Below are 23,550 nucleotides of genomic sequence, written 5' to 3'. Positions count from 1 at the left end.
AGATTTCAAAATCATTTTAAGGAAGAAAAAGCAACAAAAGAAAGCCTTCAACCCAAATTCTTTTCTTCTTGTTTATAACAACAAACAACAGATTTAGTGTGAAAGCAACACTGAGAGGGTAGGAAAACAATTTCTGAAGCTACTTTTAGTCCTGCTGATCTCAGGAGCTTAGCGTTCCCGTCAGACTGAACAGACTCCAATGGGGTGCCCCACTGTCTAGCTGGAAAAATCTACCCCTGGAGACCTGGTTGTGGCACCTTATACCTTACATCTACCTTGGTATTCAGGGTTGTTGTTACTGGATGGTTTTCTTGGGTGGACTGGTTGGATTTTTTTCTTTTTTTTCTCTCTTTTTTTTTGAACAAGTATCCAGAACTGCGTTGATCCAAGACACAGATGTTACCTACTACAGTAAATCACTAGGAAAAAATCAAAATGTTTCACACTTCATTTTCTCTAAATTACTCCCTCTGGACTCAGCAGTCAGCCAAAATTCATCCACAAAAGCTATTTCTATTAAAAGGAGAAACTGATGGCACAGTCAGGTACATCCTTGATACAAAATTGTTTCTTTACATACAAGAGGGCGTTTTTCCTGCAACAAGTTAAGAAGAAACAATGAAAACTTTCTTTTCCTTGATGCTTCTCATCTAAATTCAGCCAGTACTGTATTCAATCCTTCCACGAGCTTTCTATTTATTTTTTGTTCACTTCAGAAACATATTCCTACTCTGCTTATTTCGTCCAAACCAGCTTCATTTACTGTGGGTTGTTTAGTGGGTTCTTACGTCGTATACAGATAGCTCCACTATTATCTCAACAATTTGTATTCACTTCATATTTTCTCAGGGAAAATCCCTTTGGTTATACATTTAAGATCTGAAAGTAGATCTCAGCACGTAATTTTGGGTGGATTTTGGCTCTGTCATTTCAGCAACTTGGTCCCATAATGACCTTATCCACTTTTTAAACTCTTTCTTACCTTGGCTGTCAGCTTCACTGAATTTTATCCAGTCCATAATCACATCCCTTCAGCTCCACACAGTCTTCCATCAAACAAAAATGGCAACACCCTAACTCCTTTTAGCCCAAAAAAAAGAAGTACTTTATCAAAACCACTTGTTAAACTGTAGAGGTTCGCTGCCAAGATTCTTTCATATTTCAACCCCTTCTTCCACACCAGAAAGAAGTCAATTTCCAACCAAGTCTTTCTGTGGTTATTATATATATATTTATTTTTACCCTCCATCTAGCTTATTTTCTGCTACCAAGGGAGAAGCAGTCACTGCTTGTACAAACCTTGCCTATGTAAGGGGAGTCAATATTCCTTGTATCTAGAGCAGACATCCCTTGTATTCCTTGTGTCAAGAGCAGAGCAGGCATCTCTTGCCAGATGTAAATTAAGAATGGATTTTCCAAAGTTTTCTGTTATACAGATGGGAGAACAGAATTAATATAAGTACCCTAATCATCTTCAGCATGAAATCTGGCAAACTATCCCACACTACCTTTAATTAGAGACTTAGAAGGAGTAAAGCACTCCTGCTATTAAACTGTCTTTGTTACCAAAATCACAGCCTCAAACTGAGAAAGTGTTTTGTTCATCATATGGGTCAAGTGAAGTCCCTGGTAACTGGAAAAATGCAGTGTCACATTCATTTTTAAGAAGGGTAGAAAGGATGACCCAGTGAACTGTCGACTTGTCAGCCTCACCTCTGTGCCAGGGACGATCATGAAAGTTCATGGAATAGACCATCCTGGAAGCACATGGAAGGGAGGGAGCCGATACAAGTCAACCAGCACAGCTTTACCAAGGGCAAATCCTGCCTGACCAGCCTAGTGGTCTTCTATGATGGTGTAACTGCATCAGTGCATAATGAAAAAGCCACTGATGTAAACCATCTGGACTTCAGGAAGGCCTTTGACACAATCCCCTGCAACATCCTTCTCTCTAAATTGGAAAGATACGGATTTGATGGCTGGACTATTTGATGGTCAAGGAACTGGTTGTGAGATCGTACCCAGAAAGTAGTGGTTAATGGCTCAATGTCCACACAGAGATCAGTGATGAATGGTGTCCTTCAGGAGCCAGTATTGCAACAGATGTTCTTTAGTGTCTTCATCAATGACATCAAATGCACCCTTAGCAAGTTTGTGGATGACACCAAGCTGTGAGGTGCAGTATCATAGAATCATAGAATGGCCTGGGTTGAAAAGGACCACAATGATCATCTAGTTTCAACCCCTCTGTTATGTGCAGGGTTGCCAACCACCAGACCAAGCTGCCCAGAGCCACATCCAGCCTGGATGCAGTAGACATGCTTGGGGGACGTTATGCCATCCAGAGGGACCCAGACATGCTGGAGCAGTGAGCACAGGAGAACTTCATGAGATTCAACAAAGCAAGTAGGAAGTCTTGCACCGGAGTCATGGCAAATCCTTCTTTCATTACAATTTGGGGTGTTTAAGGATAGAGCACAGCCAAAAAGAACTTCGGAGTACTGGTGGATAGCAAGCAGGACATGAGCCAGCAATGTGCCCTCACAGCCCAGAAAGCCTACTGTATCCTGAACTGCATCAAAAGAAACATGGTCAGCAGAGCAAGGGGAGCAATCCTGTCCCTCTACTTTGCATTGGTGAGACCTCTCCTGGAGTACTGAATGCATACATGGAGTTCTCAGTAAAAGAAGAGAAACTGACCTGCTGGAGCACATCCAGAGGAGGGTGATCAAAATGACCCAATGGATGGAACAACTGCCAGATAAGGTCAGGCTGAGAAAACTGGGGCTGTTCAGCTCTGGGGAGACCCAATAGCAGCCTTTCAGTATATAAAGGGAGGCTATAAGAAGTGACAGACCCCTTAGCAAGGTCTATTGTAATAGGATGAGGGGAAATTGTTCCAAACTAAAAGAGGAGAGATTTAGACTAGATATATGATAAAAGGTTTTTCCAGTAACAGTAGCAAAGCACTGAAACAGACTGCCCAAAGAGGTGGTAGATGCCCATCCCTGGAAATATTCAAGGTCTGGCTGAACAGGGCTCTGAGCAACATTATGTCACAGTAGGTATCCCTGTTCATTGCAGTGGCGTTGGACTAGATGGCCTTTATGGGTCCCTTCCAATCCAAATGGGTTTATGATTCTGTGAAGGAACTGATGGTAGGCAGTAGCATCTTAAACTGTATTTCCACATTAAAGCTTCAGTTCCATTAAGCACTCACCACTGCCAAGAGAGGTAGCCTTCTCCCCACATCCCTCCCCCAGTTTCTTCCCTCTGAGACATGCTTTTGCCAAGTCCTTGTTCCAGCACACATTTGATTGCAGCACAAAGCCAATTCATCTCACTAAAACAGCAGAAAGTAAATTGGTTTTGGCTGGAAAGCAAGCTGAATTGGCTTACTATGTGATCAAGTGAGCACCAGAGTTGGTGCAAGACAAAGAGAAGACAAACTGTATGGCTAAAAACAGGAACAGTAAAAGAGGTCTAGGAGAGATGGGAATGGTAAACAGCAGAATAAGCTGTTAACACAGTTCAACTGGAGCAGGAAATCATAGCCTTACTGTGTTCCAGCAATTTATAAAACGCATGTCCAAGTACTCAGTTCCCATAGCCATCTCCTCATTCCAAGGGCAGCAGTTCCTCTGATACCCACAAATTACTTAAAGGGGATTTTGCATTTAGCCCTACAATAGGGCTGCACTGTAACAGCTGCACATCTTAAACCCAAGTTCAAGAAACACTGGTACCCCAAGTGTGTTGCTGTATAAGCCTTTGGAGAGCCAGGGATTTTTTCTTGTCCCAGCTCTTCTCAGGGCTCTGCCTTGCACCATGGGCCTCAGGAAACTTTCCAAAGCTGCAGATTAGCTGGGCACCGTGCCACGTGAGCCCCCACCGTCCTACTGTTCTAGCTCTCTCTGTGGGACTGCACAATGAGCATCCAGTATGCAGCAGCACCAGCCCATGGGTCTGCCCACGGCTCTCTACACAAATGGAGATATCCCCTACCAAAAAGGCTTTGTGTTTGCAAAGTTTTGTGTTTTTCAAAGCCTGCGGACAGCGGGCATCCGGAGGAGCAGCACAGCGTTCCTGTGGGGAAGCATCGCAGGCTGCCAGTGCGGAGACAGAGCCCCAGAGCAGCCACACGTTGTTTCAGCAGAGAAAGGCCTTTGAGCAGAGCACCACAAAAACAGACTGTACGCTGTGTTTGCACGGCCAGTTATCTACCAAGCAGCTTTACACCTGAGGGAATGAAGCGGCCGCCTCCTCCTTCAAGTCACCAACAAGTGCCACAGCCTTCCAACAGCCTGTTGCCATCCACCTGGACCAGCGCAGGCCTTCCAACCCCAAGCACTGCATGGCGAGGAAGCTGGCTTTAAAAGCAACAAAAGTAATTTTAAAAAGGCAGCTGCTGGGGTGGGGAGGGGGCTTGAATTCTCATTTTATTGACCTTCCAGTTCTATACCCTCCCAGGGCCCCCGCTTTCCACAAGGAGAACGGAGGTCTCCGTTTATCAAAGTAAACAACGCCAGGGCCGCCCCAGGGCCCCGAGGTTTCGCTCTTCCCCGTGCCCGGGCCGGACGGGCCGGCAGCAGCGCCGCAGCCTCAGGCCGGGCAGCTCCGGGCGGGCATGGCGCAGCTGCTGCCCCGCGCCAGGGGCCGCCTCCCCGCGGCGGGAGGAGCGGCGGTATGTGGAGGGCGGACCCGGGCTGGCCGAAAGCCGGAGCTCCGCGCTGCCCTCAGGTGAGAGGCGGGGGGGAGCACGGGCTGGGCCTCGTGTCGCCGCGTTCTGGGGTCTTCGCCGCCTTACGAAGAGCCCTCTGCTCCAAACAGAGGAGCCGAGCCGAGGAGAGTCTCTTTGTTAGCCGGAAAGAAAAATCGACTTCTTTCCCTAATGGCACCCACAGGAGACTGAAGGGAAGTCATTATGCGAGGCCTGAGCTCGACCAGTCGAAACCACATCGACCGTGGGTGCTGCTGTGCTGCTGCTGGGGCTGGCAGCCGGGGCTGAGGGGTGCGGAGGCGCTCGTGCTGTGCGAGGTGACCTCTCACAGCGTTGGGCTCAAATAGACAGCCTTCAGCAGGCTCTGTTGTGGTAGGACAAGGGGAAACGGCTTCAAACTGAGAGAGGGGATGTTTAGATTGGATATAAGGAAGATTTTTACAACTAGGTTAGTGAAGGACTGCAACGGGTTTCCCTTTCCGAGAGAGTTAAAGGATGCTGCCCTCTTTCCCTCGTCCATCGGTAGAGACATTCAGGTCAGGCAGGACAGGCTCTGAGCAACCTGACCTCACCATAGGTGTCCCTGTTCACTGCAGGGGAGTTGGACTAGATGGCCTTTACGGGTCCCTTCCAACTCAAACGATTCTGTGATTGTTTCTCTATATGGCCAACACGCCTTGTCCTTGCAGCAGAAGTGGGAGAGCAAGAGTGGATCTTATAAATAAGTTCAGTGTAAAAAGTGTTGAATATAGAAAATGTCCTGCTTGATCAATAGGAAAAGGTAGAGAAATAGACTTTACTGAAGTTACTTGTAGTTTAAGAAAGTTTACTTCCTACTTTTCTTAAGGAAGTCTTTACTATGTCTGGAGTCAGCGTGCAATGGATGCATTCTGTTGGCGCTGGTCAATGAATAACTTTGAGTGGAGCAGTAAAATGAATCAGTTTTTTTCCTCTGGTGCAGGAAGTTATTTTTGAAAGAAAGAGTACATGTAAGAGACAAGATGGCTCATGCTGGGAGGCGATACCGAGATAAGCAAGGTGGGTACCATGAGAATCGTGGATCTGATGGATATGAGGAAGACAGAAAAACAAGAAAACCAAGCCCATACAATGGAAGGTACGTTTTATCACCTTAAAGGAGCATATCACAGCAAGTCTGCTATGTTTGTCCTTTCGTTTGTTTGCTTTTAAATACATTCACACTACAGTAGTAAAGAAAGCGTTTACCTGAAATCATGGAGCATGAGAATTACACATTAAGAATCAGGAAACTATTTTACACTTTGAAATTTTAAACAGTTTTTAATCTTTCTATTGAACTCCGGGGTAGCTGCAGGCTAAGAGACAGCAGAAAGAGGCAGATCTGTGTATTTCATAGGGTTGTCTGGATAAAGCCAGATCACAAGTAGTTAAAGTATGGCTATGGCTCTTTGTACAGCTGCTTAAGGGATTGTTTGGTCAACAGGTGACAATAAGTCAAGGCTTGCCAGTACACACTGTATTATTATATGTACCAGCAAAGGGACTTACTGAATATGCTGCTTGATTCAGCTTTGAACAAGTTAATGGTAATCCAAAACAAAATCAGTTTAAATAATTGCAGTCAATAAATGTACTTATTTAAGTGCCTCAGGTAGTTTGTGGCACATCAGAGCAGGCCAGCCACTATCACTGCAATAAGTAAATAAGCGAGCAGAAGAGATGGAGTGACAAATCAGTTCTCAGGATATTATTATACTCCTCCTTTCAGCCTGGATAGCCTAGAGCATATTAGAACTGATCTTAGGCTGTTTTTATTTGAGGGCATGCTGCTGGCTGCTTTGTAGGAATCTGCAGTTGTAAACATTAGCAAATGAGTTGGGACAGTAAGGTGTTCTTCAGACCTGCTTAGCCTTTGGAAGCATGGTTGTAAGGTAATAGTAGAATCAAAGAGCAAGGAGGAGATAGGTATAATAAAGGTTCTTTTAAAGCTGAACCACTGAAATCTACCCTGATAATACACACATAAGCAAGAAAAAATGGGATGAGAATAAAAGCAGCAGTGGAGAGCGCTTGTATGGACTAGAAAGAGTACTTCCAGCTGAGAATAAAAGATGCGGATGATAATCCTATTACAAAATATACTCACTGTATTTTTTTTTTCTTCTGTCTCTTTTAATTCATGAAAAAGAAATGAGAGAAATGGGAATAGAAATCAGCCTAAAAATCATCTTTAGATGCTGAATGATTGCTCTTAGTGAGAGCACAGATCAGGAGCGAATGTAGTTAAATTATCTTACAACATGTGCAAGGATAGCAGTAAGTTGAACCGCCTCTTCTTAGTAAGGCTCTTTTCTGGACTTCTTGCTTTTGCTGTTACTTATAAATGGCAGGACAAACTGGCAAATGGTGGAAGGACTGTAAGGGCTAACAACCATCCCCATATACACCGAGGATTAGAGGAAGGGAAACTGCAGCTACAGATCTGTAACAGCCACGGAGGTGGTTCTTGGAATCAACCAAGAAGCTGACAACAACCAGCCTTCACTGCAACTAATCAAAATTACTTTTCATCTTTTTTTTTTTTTTTATGCAGTTTGGCTTAACTTAACAACATTTCCCCTGCTTACTGATCTTGAAAAGAATAACTGATTTTGTAAGGAAATTACAGTATTTTGGTGAAATCTTAGATTTATTGACCCAAAGATCTCCAGATCCCATAATTGAAGAGATGGGAAGAGTATTGTAGAAACTGTAATTTGGGTGCCTAATGCTCTCATCCCTTGTGAGCCAAAACTATCTAGCCAAAGTATGTCTTTCACAATGCGTTTGTGTCTGAAACTTCTATACTAAGCTTTCTCTCATTGCTGAGGAAGAGTTGCATCACCCTGAGCTGGAAAGTCCTGAAGGAAAACAGGAGCAAGGGCAGCCAGAAGAGGCCCATTTTGAGGGGGAAAAAGCATCTAGAAGAAAGTCGTTGGTTTTTTGTCTTTGGGCTTTTTTTTTTTTTTTTTTCCTAATTGTACTCAGATACTGAACATTAGGGGAGGGTTTCTTTTTTTTATTTTGTTTTGCTTGTTTTGTTTTCTGGCAAGTAGCAAGATACAATAGAGAGAAGCAGCTGCATCAGAAGTACCAAAGGGATTGCTTTCAAGTTAACTGGAAGTCTTATAAATCACATAGCTTATTTAATTTATGTGACACAGCTGTGCAGGATGCCTTGGTGGTTGCACAAGACCCAGGACAAAGGTCAGAAAAATCAGGAATGTTTCAGCCAAAAAGAGCTGTTGGCAACTACACGTGGAGTTGTTAGCATGAGTCTTGTTATTGAAGGTCTCAATTAAAATGTAAAAAACTACAATGAACATGATTTAGTGTGAATGCATAAGATAATATTTTTAAGTTAAATCTGGAATTGGATGAAGATAAACCATAGTGCAACGATGCTAGGAAACAAAACTGCAGCTGAAAGTGCTGATATGTGGATAAGAAATTCAAGATAGTAATCAAATAGGAAGACATAAAAAAGAAAATATGGAATGAGACTTTAAATGCCTCTTACTAATTTAGCATCATCCAGCTGTACCTTGAAAAGTCAAGTTCAAAGTCTCCTTTAAATGAAGGAGAACGTTTAGATTAGACCAAGCATTTATAAAACAATTTACCATTTCTTTTAAGCTGAGCGTTAACTCATTTTAAATAAGAGCCAGTTACACTTTTCACGCAGAATAATGTAAAATCTCACCAACCTTAAACATTCATTAGGCTTAAGGGAGCCTGTATGTCATTGCAGCATGATCTAATTGCTGTATATTACCCATTTACTCCACTGCAGGCCAGCAAAAGATACCCGTGGTGGCCAGCACTCAAGGGCTTCCACCATTTGCTCAGAGCCGTACTCTAAAGCTTCAGCAGCATCACAGGAGTGTTTTGACTCACCACCACAGTATTACCCCACCAAGGAAACCTTGTCCATGAAGTGTTCAAAGGTATGCACAACAAGAGGTACGTGCAATTCTTACTGCCTGCCACCCACTCCTCCCCCTCCCAAGGCTGTTCTAGGTTTCTCTGTCTGTGATCAGAAGCACAACAAAGTAAATCCAGGGGAACACATAAAATATGAACCTGAAATTCATGAATGACGTGGCTGCAGGTTAGTAATTGTAAATTAGTAATTGGAAGAATCTAAAAAGCAAAATGTACAGAGTATCACAGATTCTTGAAGATGTGTGTTCAGAGTACGCAGCCACAGTGTCAGCACAGGTGATGTGTTGTGCAACAAGAGGTAAGCTTTGGGATTTGGGAGTAGGCAATCTGAATACTGCTGTGGAAGCTTTGATGCTGGGTTATCCCAACATGTTCTTCTCACACTATCAACTCTGTATTTAATCCAGTCATCACTGATGCATCTTTATAAAGTAACAGCATGTGAGGCAGAACTATTTTAAGGACATGTAATCCATCAAATCCAATCCAGTAAACCAGCTCTTCAGAAATAACTGATTTTTTCATCGCTAGAAAATGGGCACAACAAGAAACGTTCAAGAAATGAACATTAATGTGGGGGTAAATCAGCCTTAACGCTTAGCAAATCCCGTAAATTGAAAGAAAATGCAGCTAAAATACACATTTCTGCTTTAAAGTTTTCCCTCTTTGTTTTTTGGAAAGGCTCACTGCAGTCTAAGTGGAAAGCTGAGGTGCACAGTTTTTGGTCAGAAGCTGATCAGGCTTATGAATAGCTTAGAGTGACATGCTTTTTTTTTTTTTTTTCTCCCATTTGCTTCTCATTATTTCAGTGCATCAAGCATCATTAACATCTTCAAAATATCCCAGATTTGGATGCATCAGTTGACAATGATGATTTCACTCCCACCCCTCCCCCAGGTATTGCTCAGTATTTTCCAAAAGTTTAATGGCTGAGCTTACACTGGAGGAGGGAAAAGAAATCAAATAGAAAACAAACCCCATTATTGGCAGCTTAATTTCAAAAAAATGAAAAGAAATTGGAGGTTGGTAAAATCATGAGAATTCGACTACTCATTGAACTTCTGAAAGTACAAAAAATTTGGGTGCAATTTCTTAGAATTGTTTTCTTAGAATTCTCTGTTCCCTGCAATCAGATACCAAATGTTATAAACGAAAACCTAACATGAACTTTTTGAAAGGAAGTCAGTGCATGTGAGCTACAGCTTCTTACAGCATCGAAAACTTCCTGGAAATGCTTTTTAACTCTCTCTTTCTTTTGCCAATGGTTTATCAGCAGTCTGGTGAAATCCCCCTTCCCGATTGCCGTAATTTCAAAACAAAGTAGTGTCAAACAAGGATGGGAAATGGAGCCATTTACCACAGTCTTTTCCAAAGCAACAACTGAAATGTGAGCCTTAGCCCCTGAGCGTGCTTCGTTCTCCTTTCACTACATATCTTACTTTTCCTTTTGCCCAGCAACTACCCATATGCTTTTTGTACAAGTTGACTGGTTTGTCGAACTATAGAGGAACCGTGGACAACCAAGAGCTCCAAGCAATATTTACTTCAGCCACTGTGCTCCTCACCTGCAATATCCCAAAAAACTGAAGTTGAGGTTTCACAAACAGGCTGGTATGAAACCAGTTATCCTTCTAGCACCTTAGCTGCAAGCTGTAGCTGAAAAAAAAAAAAAAAAAGAAATTATTCTTATTGCCTCCTTCCCTCTCTAATCCCCTCCCACACTTTTTTTTTCCTACAACTGCATTAAGTAAAGAAACCCAACCTGAATACAGTGGAAGAGACAACTGACAACTGATTCTAACATCCTTTGCTATCGGGAGCATTTGATAGCATCTGAAGAGACTTCAAACCATTCTGCTCCATTTTAGTCCTTTCAGCTTAAAAACAGAAGAAAAAAAAAAAAAAAAACTGTTTAAAAATTCTGTGAGCAATCCCCATAATACTCATTCAAAGTTGTCTAGGTAGGATCACCTGGGTAGCAGCACCAGATTGTATAAAGATTATGCATCCTCCCAAATTATATACTAGAGTGCAAGTCTGGGAGGAATGTAGCAGTTTGGACCAGTAAAGAGCAAGCCGTCCTCTGGGTTGTTCACTTCAGATTCGTGGAATTTCCTGAACTGCAGACCAGTATGCACTGCTGTTGTGTTTCGTACCTTTGTACAGTCTCCACCTGTTTCATTCTAGGGACACACTCACATTCCACTGCTAATAGCGGTGTAACTCGTGACAGGCAGCACAGAACTAAGATTTCTTCTTAACTCCATCTGTTTGAAAACCAGGCATTCCTTTTTATTTCCTTTTAACCACTACAAATCTGTGAGACGATCTTTCCTTTCATCTCATGGGAGCTTGTGTCCTTTAAGAGCTTTTGGCTGGAGGCTTTACCACGAGCTTTTTTGGAAAATCAGATACACTACAGCTTGGATTGCCTTTCTTCTTGTATCTCCTGATTCTTTTGAACCACTTCCCTCTACGAAACTTTTGACTCTCCCTTGCTCCACTAGCTTTATGTGTCATTTCTATGTTTATAATTGATAGGAAAATCACACCTGGGAATCTGCAGATCACAGATTAAAAAGACAATAAAAACAAAGAAGTTGGCCACCTTCTGCTTCTGTATTACACAACAGTGCATAGAATGGTGTCAAGCTGTGTAGATATTCTATATGATTACATGAGAATTGGAAATAAACTACTCTTGATAAAGACAAGCCATTCACCAGCTTGAGGAACTAGTGCTTGGAATAACCATTTCTTACAGCTGAAGCACAATAGTGTATGCTACTTAAAACAACACAGTTTTTGGCCTTGAATTTCTTAGTGCTGAAATTCTTTCAGAAAAACGCATCCAACTTGTTTTTCACTGTTGGTGCAGATTTAATTTCTGTAGTTCTATCTTCTGCTTAGGAAAATTAAATTAGTAATAATGATTACTTTGTCAAATTCATCCCTTTTGGTTATCAGAGGGAACACGAGAAGCGTTTGAGTCTGGCTACCATGCTGCTTCCTTTATGTTAGAGAGAACAAAATCTGCACCAAACTCAGGAGGGAACTTCTGATCTTATGTTGGTTGTGAATATTTGATCACTTTTCCTCAAAAGCTCTTAATTATATTACATATACTGATGTGAAAGAGGTGGAGTGATGCAGCTATAGGGTCATGCTGCTGCTAGTTTTGCTGAAATGGTGAAGGTAAACCAAATTTCTCCCATCCTCAGTCAGTAGCAGACTCAGAAAAAGCTCGCATTTTGCCTTGTATAGAACTGTACTGTGCTAGCTAGAACTACAGTGTTAACATTTTTTTTTTTTTAATTCTTCAGCCCTATTAGCATGGAAGGGAGATAGCACTTAAAAAGATTAGAGAAAAAAAAATTGCGATCTATAACTGAATAGTAAAAGTACAACTGAATCTCTGATCTTTGCTGCCATAAACACAGCTTAAAGAGGGGCCATGAATAGTGGCTGATTTCTTAAGCACATAGTAGGTGCTCCCAAACTATCCTGTCTTAAGCCTGCATTACAGCAGCCACAGTTGTTAAATCCTTCAGACTGATTTCCTCTCAGAACAAGAAAGCGTTATCATTTGTAACAACAATAAAAGCCTCTGACTTCAAACAGAGCCAGGAGGAAATATCAAACCAAATTTATTAGGAGGAGGAAATAGAATTAGGGAGTAACAATGACTTTCTCCAAGATATACTTGTACATTAACAAGCCAGCATTAATTCAAATGTAAACATCTATAAGCTTTTGTTTTCACAAAGCAGTCCGTGTTTTTCCTGTAGCTAAGGATGCTGGCAAATACTCTCAGACTGGAAAAAGTACAGAGGTGAAAAGTCACGCTGAGCAGAGGGATCTCACTGTTAGACACCCGCTTTGAGTTACGCCATTGCTCATCACAGTTATACCGATACCATTACGTTGCAGTGTTATGTCCTGGTACTGCTCTTCTCTGAGAGTCTGACCTGAGAGCAGGAGGGAAAAACACTTTGCAGAACACCGTTTAACATCTGATGCTGTGGAACTCTTGATGGCAGGGAAGTAGTGCTTTGCAGGAGGCATTGGATTGAAGTAAAAGACTTTCTGTGACTCCAGTTACATATGTTGAAAAACATTGAAGGGTCATTAAATGCACACAGTGCAGATAATTTTATGGATTAAAATAAGTGTTAGAGAAGTATATTCAGCAGTACAAGATAGATCTTTTCAACAGCGTGGTCAATAGGATACATATGTTTCTGGGGAGGCACCTAGTGGGATTAGTCTTTATCTTCACATTTTGCCTCTGCATTCTCAGCTCTTTTAAATTGTGCTCAAAGCTGTCATACACTGTTTCTGTAACAGTTAATTTATTTCAACATATTTTTGCTATGAGGATGGAGCACTGAGTTCCCCTGCAGTCTCATTTGTATTTAGGCAGCATTCCCCTCCTATCTCTTGCAACATATATTTAAATACAGGCCGACTAACACATTAAATTTGCCATTACATTTTTAATCCTGGAATTGGAAAGAAGGAAGACATTTGTAGTGGGAATTGGATAGAGCTATACAAATGAATCTAGATGATTCAAAATGCTTAATGAAAATGGCGCATTTACAAGATAGATGGAGTGCATAGCAGAGCTGCAGGTAACCTTCCTGTTCTGAGGACTATTTCATTTGGAATTAAGTCTTGTTTGCTGTGAAATACAAATAGCCATTGAGCTCTATAAAAACATGAAGAGGAGTTACAGTACTTACAGATACCAGTTTCTACCTTTAGCAAATAGTTGCCCTATCAAGATATGGGGCTTGACTCTGACCACATTTTTATAACAGTTGTTTTCATCCACCTTTTTTTTTTCCTTTGCTTGCTTATACTATTGTTTTTACAGAGAGGAGAACTATAACCGAGAATTTTCACCTAAGGTAGCAAGGCAAGATCCTTGCAAAGTCATGTTAACTTTTAGTATGTGTTAGACTTTGGTCCATGGTTACTTGCTGGGAAATCTTTCTTAAGTCTGCACCAATGTAAAACAAGCTTGGCAACCATCCTTCTTGCAAGGCTACTGGGTTTGTCTTCCTTTCACCTTACCCAAATTCTTAGAAGCAAGAGAAATTCTTCTTTTCACAAAGTGGCTCTCAAGGCTAACTGATGATACAGCAAAGCAATGCTATATGAGATGTAGCTGTATTTCTGGAAGCAACCGATTACAGCTCCCTTAAAGGAGAGAAATCCACTCAGTCAGGAATGCTGCTTACCAGGTATGACAACCCACAGCTTGTAAAGTGACTAAGGAGCTCCACAGGTTCCTCCAACCTGATCTACCTTCAGCCAGACTATGGTTACGTAAGGAGCAATAACACCCCAATCTTTGTACTTTCTAAAGGTGGCCATGTTTCACTTTGAATGAAAGGAGTGCCTACAGAAAGTTGGCATAAGAAACGAGCGTTTCATTGTTTTCTGGACCGCCCAAGTTTGTTACAGGATATTTGTTTTACTACCTGATGGAAGCATGGGTACAGTAGGAAGAAAAAGTGCTTCCCAAAAGACAGAACAGGAGGTCACCATGTCACCATGCTGAGACCTACCAGCAACTACAGATATGTCTAAAGCCTTTTACACACGTTGCATTTAAGTCAGTATTACCAAGTGCTACAGTTTAATGCGTGACCTTCTGCATTCCTTTTAGAAGGTTGTGAAGGTGGTTCATTCTAGGCTAACAGGAGACAAATCAAGAACATGCTTAGAAATGATGCTTTAAGGAACTACCAGGGGAAAAAATGTTGTTTCTAGGCAGGGAAAAAACCACTGACACTATCTCAAAGGCAAGTGAATCAGTTTCATACAGTGGCAGGAAACTATGTTTCTGCAAATTAAGCCCTTTTCTGTGACAGCTGGATAGAGCAGGTAGGACAATAGATGTTCGAGGGAATATTACACACAGAAAAAACAAGGCCATATGTTTGGGTTTGAGCATTCCAGTTATGCTTGTAGGGCTTCTGTGAATCATTGAAAACAAGGCTAGTTATCCTTTGAGATTTCCTAGTGGAGAAACTGTCTTTAGTAAAGAGAGACAACATATTAGAAGATAGTTATTCTTTCTTCTGGAGTGCATGAATAGTTTAATTTTCCCAGTTTATAACTATTTCTCCCTCCATTTCCAGTAAGATGATATCTCAAACAAATGAGCCTACACGTATTGGGTGCTTATGTGCCATTAAATTTCAGTTGGCTCTGAGTACATGGTTCCCTTGGGTCCTTTGAAAAGCCAAGATTCAGTGAACAATTGTTGGTCTCACATTGCTTAACTCTTGCTTTAGAGTTGTTGTTTTTATTCCTTCTTTGAACATCAGGGAGATTTCAGCATAACTCATAAAAAGCTAAATCCCACCAGTGTCTGAAGAACACTGGAGACCTACACAGATAGTGGTGGCATGGGGAAGGTTTGTTTATGAAAAGGCTCTGTATTGCCCTGAACTTACATCAGTGAAGTTGGTTTCATTCTCATTACCAGTTTCAGTAAATCTTGCTTTGCACTGGTATTTATATAAGGGATGCAATACCATTAGCAAGATAGTTTAATACTTTGCTTGCAGATTTAGTATTTTAGTCTGTTGTGACTGTTTTCTCTGTTTCATTTCCTCTTCATTTTCCTCCAGTTTTCTTTCCTCCTCATCACATTTTTGTCCCCTTCCTTCCAAAAAGGGAATATCTCTCTTCCTCTGATGTTTCCTCCCTCTCCCACCCATCACATTCCAATTTAGGCCAGAGGGGACCAAAGCTGTGCACCGAGCTGTGTACTTACCTTCTGTGGAATGCACCACCTACACTTCAGGAGAAGTTCAGCATATGAGATCCTTTTCAGGACTGACTGCAGCTTTTGTAAGTCACTGTATATGGTCAAAATACTTGTCTGCTCCTGTGGAAAAAAATCAAAACAACACACACCACTACCTCTGAAAAGCAGAAAGCTACCCGAACTGGAAGACAAAACAACTTTCAGTGAGAAAGGCTGGGTGAATGGTTCCTGCTGCGTGTGCTGCAGCCTGTAGTTCTTCTCTTCCCTTTTCCTCGAGCGACCCCTAATGGGATGTGGCTCAGGCTCCACTTACCTGTGTGTGTTGACACAGTTTCCTCATACTACCTGCTTGCCCTGTGTGAGCCTGTCCTGGCCTACGCCCCTGGCTCTGGGATTGAGGTGTCCAAGAGGGACAGCCGGACACCTCTGAGGCTGCTGGTTGGGTACTGCTGTTCCTGGTGGCACCTGGCCTGCAGTGGAAGCAGAGGGAGAGAGCAAGCCAAAAGGCACATGGAGAAAACAGATGTAAAATACCTGAAAAATACACAGGAATGTTAAATGGAGAGGAAAGAGCGATACCAAAAGAGTCAGTCAGGAGAAGAAGTCCCTGAGCATTCAGCAGAGGGATATAAAGTGCCAAGATGTAGTGGAGGGAGACACTTTGAAGGCTGCATCTATTTAGTCAGGCCCTCGTGAGGTTAGGGGGAGTTCAACAGAAACAGCCAGGACTGACTGTCCTGCAGATGAGTTTTTGTCAGCTACAGAAACACAGGGACAAATGTGAATTGACCTTATTACTTTATGGACACATACACATAACCACAGTGACCCTGATGTTGGGATTGTTCTGCTACAGAGGGAAAAGCCTCTTCACAGCTTACCACATACAAGATTCAAACAGCTGTGAGTTACTGGTTACCACACAGTCAGATGCAGAATAGGTTTATGAGACAAAGTATGCAGGTTTAACAGCTCACCACACCTGAAATGGAGAATTTCTGATTATTCTTTGGCTGTTATTTCCCCTGCTAAATTTGTGCCAGTGCAATTGCTCATCAGACCCTCTATGAGTCACTTCAAGCTGTTAAAGTTGCAGGAAAAAACAGCAGCACACAAGAAAGGAGCTGAATCGTTTCCTGCTCTTTTAATTTATTAAAACAGCTCTTGGAAGGACCTAATGCTTGGCCAGAGTATTGCTGGGTAGGGGAAGAACATGATGACTTCCCAGCCAAGGGCAGGAGCTATTAGACTAAGGTCAGCTGCCTGTGGGTCTAAATGCTTACAGCCTGCCTGCTTGTTTTGCTGCATTTAAGCTCACCGTTTGGCATAAGACAAAGCCATTGATCAATGCATTAATGCCATGGCAGCAGCCAAGTGTGCACCCAATACAGGAGAAAAAGGAAAACAGTGAATAATGGATAAATCATATAAATGGAAAAACTGCATTTGATAGAAGAGAACCTATTTGATACAGCAGGCATCCTACTCATGGCAGTAAAGATAGGATTCAAACAAAGCTAACAATTAAATTGAAATTACCATCCATTGCAGATTTGGATTTTATGGAATGAGTGAAGCAATCCTCTGCAAAGCTCCTGGAAACACCTACAGCCTGAACTGATTGCATCAGTTCTTCTCACCTTTAGTGTTGAAAAGCAGAGTGGAAAAGAAGCATAGGAAAGAAAGTAGCAGTCCAAGAACCCTGACTTGAGTCTCAGTAGTTTCTCAGTATGGAGGGGGCTCGTTCCCAAAATCAGCTATTCACTGTGCTAATTTTAGGATGAGAAATAACAGCCTTCAGCCCGATCAGGAGGGGAGGCTCAGGTTGGATATTAGGAAAAATTCCTTCTCGCAGAGAGCAGTGAGGCAGTGGCACAGGCTGCCCAGGGAGGTGGTGGAAGTGTTCAAGAAATGTGGATGTGGCACTGAGGGACGCGGTGAATGGGCACGGTGGGGGTGGGTTGGCAATTGGACTGGATGTTCTGAGAGATCTTTCCAAAATTAATGATTGTATGATAATACAAACCAGTATAATTAATTTTAGATTAGTCCCAAGGTTTTGACCTTGAGAAAGGAAAAATATATCCAAGCCTGTAAAGTTTTACAATTCTATGAGTCTATGGTTTTCAGGCCTCCTGCTGTTTACGATTCAAGTCTTGCAACACATTCACTGTTGCATGGGACTAGGGAATAGTGTAGTAGATTGAGTATCAGTTTTTAACTATAACAGATAACAGGTCAAAGTTGTACAAAACTTTTAGGGCACCTAGGTCAAGATTTGAACATACTGTAGGGCTTAATATTTCCAATTGAAGATCGCATAAGGCCTTGGGAATTCCCATTAGTAGTCCACTTTAAAAACTCCGCTGGCTGCCATCACAGACCTTTAATTCACAGCTTTGTAGCATTCATCATTTTAGGATTTTTCTTTAACAGAGGAGTTCTTGTTACTGCCCGTTTTATTGTTTTTAAGTCAATCCACACATTGCAGATAACTCCTGGAGTGGCTGCTAATGAACCTCTTTTCCTTGCTTCCACTCCAATCAGTTCTACAACAGGCATGTGTGAAAATTATGCAGGTACATATAAAACCCACCCAACCTGAATGGCCTGCTTTAGGACATTTTTCACACATGCCACAAAGCACCTACTACTGCAATTAAAAATTCAGCAGCCCTCACTGGTTTCATTTTTCATTCCATCTGCAAAGGGATGCATCATGCCAGTCCTACAGCAGCAGCTCAGTGAAGGTAAGGCCTTGTATGAATACTTAGGAAGTTTTGGAACAGCAGCACTGAGGATTGGAATGGGTTATTTTCACAGAGTTATAAATATGGAGAGATTTGCAGCAGGTGCTAACTCTTAGCAACAGAAAATTGCCCTTTCTAAAGCTCAGCAAGGGGATGTACAGGAAAAGCTGATACTTAGCATAGCCAGAGGCCCTTGTCAAACCACCACAAGCACCTTCCAGTGAAAGGAAGCAGCAACAGGAAGGTTGTTCTTGCCCCAGCCCTCTGGGGAGGGCATAAGAAGGGGCAGAACAAGAATACCCAATAATCCATCATTCCTCGTGCTGCTTCAGCCCTTTCTTTTAAGCCCATACAGCCTTGACAGCAACGGAGCCATGGCTCAGGAGGAAAATGCCACGCTGATCAATGCTAATAGCATAAATGAAAGTCTGTATGCAAGCTGAAGATCCCACCCCCCTTTAAAGGCAAGCATAGGACCACTCTGTGAAGCATCTTACATTCTTGGCTGTCAGGCTGCAGCAGAATAAGACTCACAGTTCAGTAATTAGCTTGAGGACTTGAGGAACAGCACGTGATACACTTTGGGTTTTCATTTCCTGAATAGGCAACTCTAGCTGTGCTACACTGCAACATCGGTCATGTTTACTAATCTTAGTCTGACCCCTAGTGAGCTGTCACAGAATAATCAGATTCATCTACGCTCTGCTGGCCCTTCCTGACAGGCAGCTACTAGAAGAAGCCATTTCTCCTAGGTTACTTTTATCAGTAGCATAGCACAGGGAAAAGAAGATTCAACTCAGAAGTCATAAAGCTTTCTTTTGAAGCTGGGCGTCTGTGAAAGAATACACAAAGTTATCAAATTCCCTTACCTCAATACATAAGGTATTTTTGTCCTCTTCCCCCACTTTTTCTATGCAATCAGTTTGTTAATACCTGTGAAGAGATTTTATTTCTGTAAGAGATAGAGAAGCGATGCGTAAGAAGTTCGAATTAGCACTTAACACAAAAACGTGTCTGTTAAAGCAGTAAACTTCTAAGGACCTACATAGCTTGCACGATTTGTTAAGCCATCAGAGGACTGTAGGTTTTTGTCAGCTTTCACCTCTGCATTTTGTTCAGACTGTTTATGCCAAGGAGCTACAGGCCAAAATGCAATCGTTATTCGCTTTCCTTGGCAGTAACACAAGCACAGTAAAATCTTTATGGATTTTTCCCCTCATGGAGTCCCATTTATCAAACACGCTGACAAATTTTTAGAAAAGTAATTTGCCCAACTTCTGAAATGTGCCCATGAGAGCTTACACTTTTTTTTTTTGCCCCCTTCTTCCCCACAAAGAAGCACTCCGGTGTTGCTACAGCCAGGAGGATTGTCTCAGTAATACTGCTCTCTGGTTCTGTTTCTGGATCTATTTTTATCACCCCCAGTTTGCACATGATTCTGATACCTCTTCCCACCTTTCTGCTCCTTACAGGCATTTTGAAGTTCGTGGAAATCACCGTTAACCTCCTGGTGCTGATTTGTGTGGGCGCTGCCCAAGCCTCTGTTGCAGGGTTTACTTCCGTCGGCGGCTTGGGCGTCGGATCCTTTAACCTGAATTCAGCCTACAGCCCCTTCGAGGGCACGGAGCTCCAGGAAGTGAGGGAGCTGGACATGCAGATCACCCAGATGAGAGCCCCCTGCATCTACGGCGGAGTAACCTTCAGCTTAGCAGCAGCAGCGCTCACGCTCGTCTTCCTCGTAGTGGGGGCAAAACCCATCCACCGCCTCAAGATGGGGCTGCTCGGTGGTGAATGCGCCTTCAGCCTGCTGGCTGGCGTGTGCTACGTCATTGCAGTTGGTCTCTACTTGCACTTCGTCACCCAGGTGAACGCCACGGAAGCTTGCAAGAGGCGTGAGAGGCTGTACGCGCGCCGTGGTTACACCTCCATGAACTGCGTGGTCCAGGGAGGCGATGCAGCCGTCGGCCTCTTTGGTGTAGTTGCGGCCTGTTTGTACTTTGCCAGCTTTGTGGTCTGCATCCTTGCTATTCGAACTGTGCGGGCCTTCCAGAGCCACATGGCCACGGCTCAGCACAGCCCCAAGAGCAGCGTTTGGGACAGAAGCGTCAGAAACGACCGCCCCACGCACAGAACCTCTGGAAGCTCCCAGAACAGCCAGGCTCTTGCCACATTAGTGTGAAGTCAGTTGTGGGCCTGTGCCAGAGAACAGCAGCTTCAGCTAGGGGCAGGTACTAGACTTTGTGTGCCTAAATCCACTGTCTGAGAAGGTACTGGAAGTGTGTCTCAAATCACCAAATGTAAATAAAATGTAATAAAATAGATGCTGGAAGGATATTCTAACAAAGCGTTTTGTTTTATTTTTTTTTGGTGCATCAGTCTCTGAGACAGACTCCTGCCTTTAAAATGTGTTTGATTCTAACATTTCCACCCTGTACAGAGCAAATCTGAACAACAGTGCACTGTTAACAGGTTGCAATTGTAATGGTGCCAAGCTGGTGTTAATAACCACTCCCTTTATTCTCTCTTGGCATAAGGAATTAAACATAAAGCCTGCATGGGCAGCCAGCTGTGCAGAGAAGTCCTTGAACACATCCCATGCCTGTTGATGCATCCTGTTGCTTTAAGCCACGGTAGGCACAAAGCAGAGGACACTCAGGTGCCTTTCTGAATCGCATCCTGAGTTATACTTGTGACCTGTTCCACTTGGAACAGTGAAATATTTTATCTTTCGAGTCATGGGGTCATCGCATGGCAATCACATGCTCCTGTAGGAATGCTGCCAAGAGGAGCAAGCTGCAGCTAACTTCAAAAGCAGCATCTGGGGCCTGGCTCCAGGTCTGCTACATTTTTCCTCCCACTGAGCACAGATCAGACGGTAAGAGGCAACACATTTGTCAGCTATCCTCTTAGTGAAGATACTGCTTGCCTCTGCAGCATGGTTTGGCTTGCTGACTACAGCTGATGATGAGCAGAGCCCAAGTCAGGTACGCGCTGGCTGCCATTGAGCTTTTCAAGGCAATTCTGTAACAATGACAAAACATTCACGTATCCTTCCAATATCTAAACGAGAAAAGCATGAGTGAACAGCAGTAATTGTATACCCCCAGGGTCAAGAAAATATGAGAACATCTTTTAAGAGTCCTTTTTTGAGGAAGATGAAATAGGTCACTGGACTTCACAGATGAGAGGGTGAGAAAAAAGAGCTATTGCTGAAGTATGTAAGATTTGTCAGTTCGTGGGGAGGGAAGAGGCAATTTTGAGCCTGGCTGTGATCTTTCACTTTCATGTAGCTCAGAATCACTGTCCAGATGAGGCCCTTTTGAACCATCATAGAGCTTATTTATTTTATATATTTAATGTATGTATGTCTACACATACTCACAAGAACACACATCTCAGAGTATTGTAGTTGAGCTAATATTCACATAACAATAAAACATTGCAGTTCAGATCAGGAAATGATTGCACAAGCCTTTACTGCAAGTATTTAACACTGATATAGTATCTTAAACACCTCTTTAATAATCTGAACGTAAACAGGCTCCATAGCATTACTGTGGAGCAGACAGAAGACTTTTTGCAAACTTGCTGCGACTCACATTAATGATGATAGCCATGAAATTGAGGCCTTGATTCCTAGCTTTTGCCCAGAACCAGGCCTTCACTGCACGCTGTAAGAAACTGAATTCTTCTACAGGGATATCTGGCGTCCAGCTAAAGCCACAACTAACCACAAGTCTTTCAAAAAAAGATGTTTGGCTTCCATCCATCTTCCTGCCAAAGCAATCCTGTCCTTTTCTATGCAGCTCAGCTCTATCAGTCTCACCTCTGCCCTCCACTTCCCACTCCTGCACCAATCATTGGTCTTGGCCTTCCCATGCGCGGCTGCAAGGATTGCCCCCTATCTCAAGACTCAACCTGCAGCCCCAGCGTTTCCTCTCAAAGAGCAGGTGGTGAGAAATGAGAAAGCTTTCAAGCCTCTTGTGTTAGGAGGCTTCACCTACACTGTAAGAAAGACCCAGTGCCCTAGTTCCTTCCATTTGACGTGGCGTTTGTAGGGACTGGTGGCTCCCATAGTCCTTCTAGATGCAGAACTCTGGGGATGACTCAAGTCTCAGCTCACATTTCTGGTAGTTCGGCTCACTGTGTGTTGTCCCATGATGTTTTCTGTTGTAAGCAGCAGTGACCTGTGAGCAAATGTGCCAGATTTCAAGAACAAGGACAGATCACGGGGCCTTCCAGATCTATTTGGCAGGAAAGCATCCAGGATGAAGCATCTCTCCATGCAGAGACCTCGTTTCTACCCTTCACAGAATCATTAGGGTTGGAAAGCACCTCTAGAGACCATCTAGTTCAATCCATTGCTAAAGCTGGATCCTTTCAGGACACGGAGAGCAAGCGCACTCCAAGCAGAGAGCCCACAAAGGAGGCCAGAGCCATTAGAGGGCCAGTGATTGCCAGTTTCTCCACTCACCTTCACGGAGGGAAGTGTAGCAGAGGAGAGTACAAATTCCACGAATACTCTTTGGAGGACTCCAGCAGGGAAGAGGAAGCTTTCCTTCCCCTCAGGGCAGGCAATGTATCAACCAGAGGAAACCTGCCCACCACAAGTCTAGGCCTGGGGCTCTGGACAGACAATCTGTGTTAGGTAAAGGCCAAACCCACACTTCTTGTGGGCAAACAGACTTTCAACGTAACAGCTTCAAAGCGAGTCACTCCTACTACATCAGGAAGCCGTCTGGGAAGCTGAGCAGATTCAGAAGCTTCAGAAAGAGGAATAAAAGAACCACTACCCTGACCTCTGCAGGTGCTAGGGGACAGGTGCATATGTCAAGGCTGGATCTGCCTGGCAGGAGAAAAGCCCCACTGCGGATGTTCCCTGGTGTCAGGCACTGGGCTGACTACAGAAGATGATTTATCTCAAAGTCACTCTGTACTCCTGTTGGGTTTAAACCATCAATTTACACCTGCCTCCTTTGGTGCAGGAGCAAACAGCTTCAGTCAGTCTGGGAGCAAAAATCCCATCTGAGCTCACAGACATTCGTTATCCACAGAGGAACCCCTCCCACGGCCTTGGAGAGAGATGATCTCAATCAAAGCACTGAAATATGAAGTCATTTTTTTTTACAGAATGCCTCCCCCTGCCTTGTTCTGAGGAGGAAGCAGAGGGCACAAATATTTAAGATGTCTGTGTTAATGAAATAATGAAAAAAAGAGACCACAGCACTGATTCTGCATCCCACTGCTCTGCATAAACTGCTGTGAAATGTTAATCCTGATGGGCTGTGTCTCTCTGAGCATCCATTTGCCTGACTGTCTCCTTTATT

General features: G+C 43.1%; 1 protein-coding gene across 2 annotated transcripts; it reads left to right on the top strand.

The window, feature by feature from the left end:
• The first annotated feature begins 4,627 nt into the window (after window positions 1–4,627).
• LOC122171908 (MARVEL domain-containing protein 3-like) lies at window positions 4,628–20,563 on the top strand. Of its 2 annotated transcripts, XM_042839776.1 has the most exons (5): window positions 4,759–4,914; window positions 5,682–5,837; window positions 8,535–8,688; window positions 15,439–15,556; window positions 19,696–20,563. In XM_042839776.1, exons 2-5 carry the CDS (start codon window positions 5,722–5,724, stop codon window positions 20,400–20,402), a joined length of 1,095 nt encoding a protein of 364 aa, XP_042695710.1. In that variant the 5' UTR covers window positions 4,759–4,914; window positions 5,682–5,721; the 3' UTR covers window positions 20,403–20,563. The 2 variants fall into 2 exon arrangements, with proteins under 2 accessions (XP_042695709.1, XP_042695710.1); XM_042839775.1 differs by lacking the exons at window positions 4,759–4,914; window positions 15,439–15,556 and adding an exon at window positions 4,628–4,740 and having other exon boundaries at window positions 8,535–8,704.
• The last annotated feature ends 2,987 nt before the right edge of the window (window positions 20,564–23,550 follow it).

Source organism: Centrocercus urophasianus, unplaced genomic scaffold, assembly GCF_019232065.1.
Source record: "Centrocercus urophasianus isolate 14NV4802_14NV808 unplaced genomic scaffold, USGS_Curo_1.0 seq_11, whole genome shotgun sequence".
NCBI lineage: Eukaryota > Metazoa > Chordata > Aves > Galliformes > Phasianidae > Centrocercus > Centrocercus urophasianus.
This window is presented reverse-complemented; position numbering and strand designations above follow the sequence as displayed.

Excerpts from the sequence above, each read along its gene's own strand:
- LOC122171908 (XM_042839775.1), top strand. The coding sequence starts at position 4,628 with ATGGCGCAGCTGCTGCCCCGCGCCAGGGGCCGCCTCCCCGCGGCGGGA. Across the intron at positions 4,741-5,681 it reads GAGCTCCGCGCTGCCCTCAG|GAAGTTATTTTTGAAAGAAA; the intron begins GTGAGAGGCGGG and ends CCTCTGGTGCAG. Across the intron at positions 8,705-19,695 it reads AAAGGTATGCACAACAAGAG|GCATTTTGAAGTTCGTGGAA; the intron begins GTACGTGCAATT and ends TGCTCCTTACAG.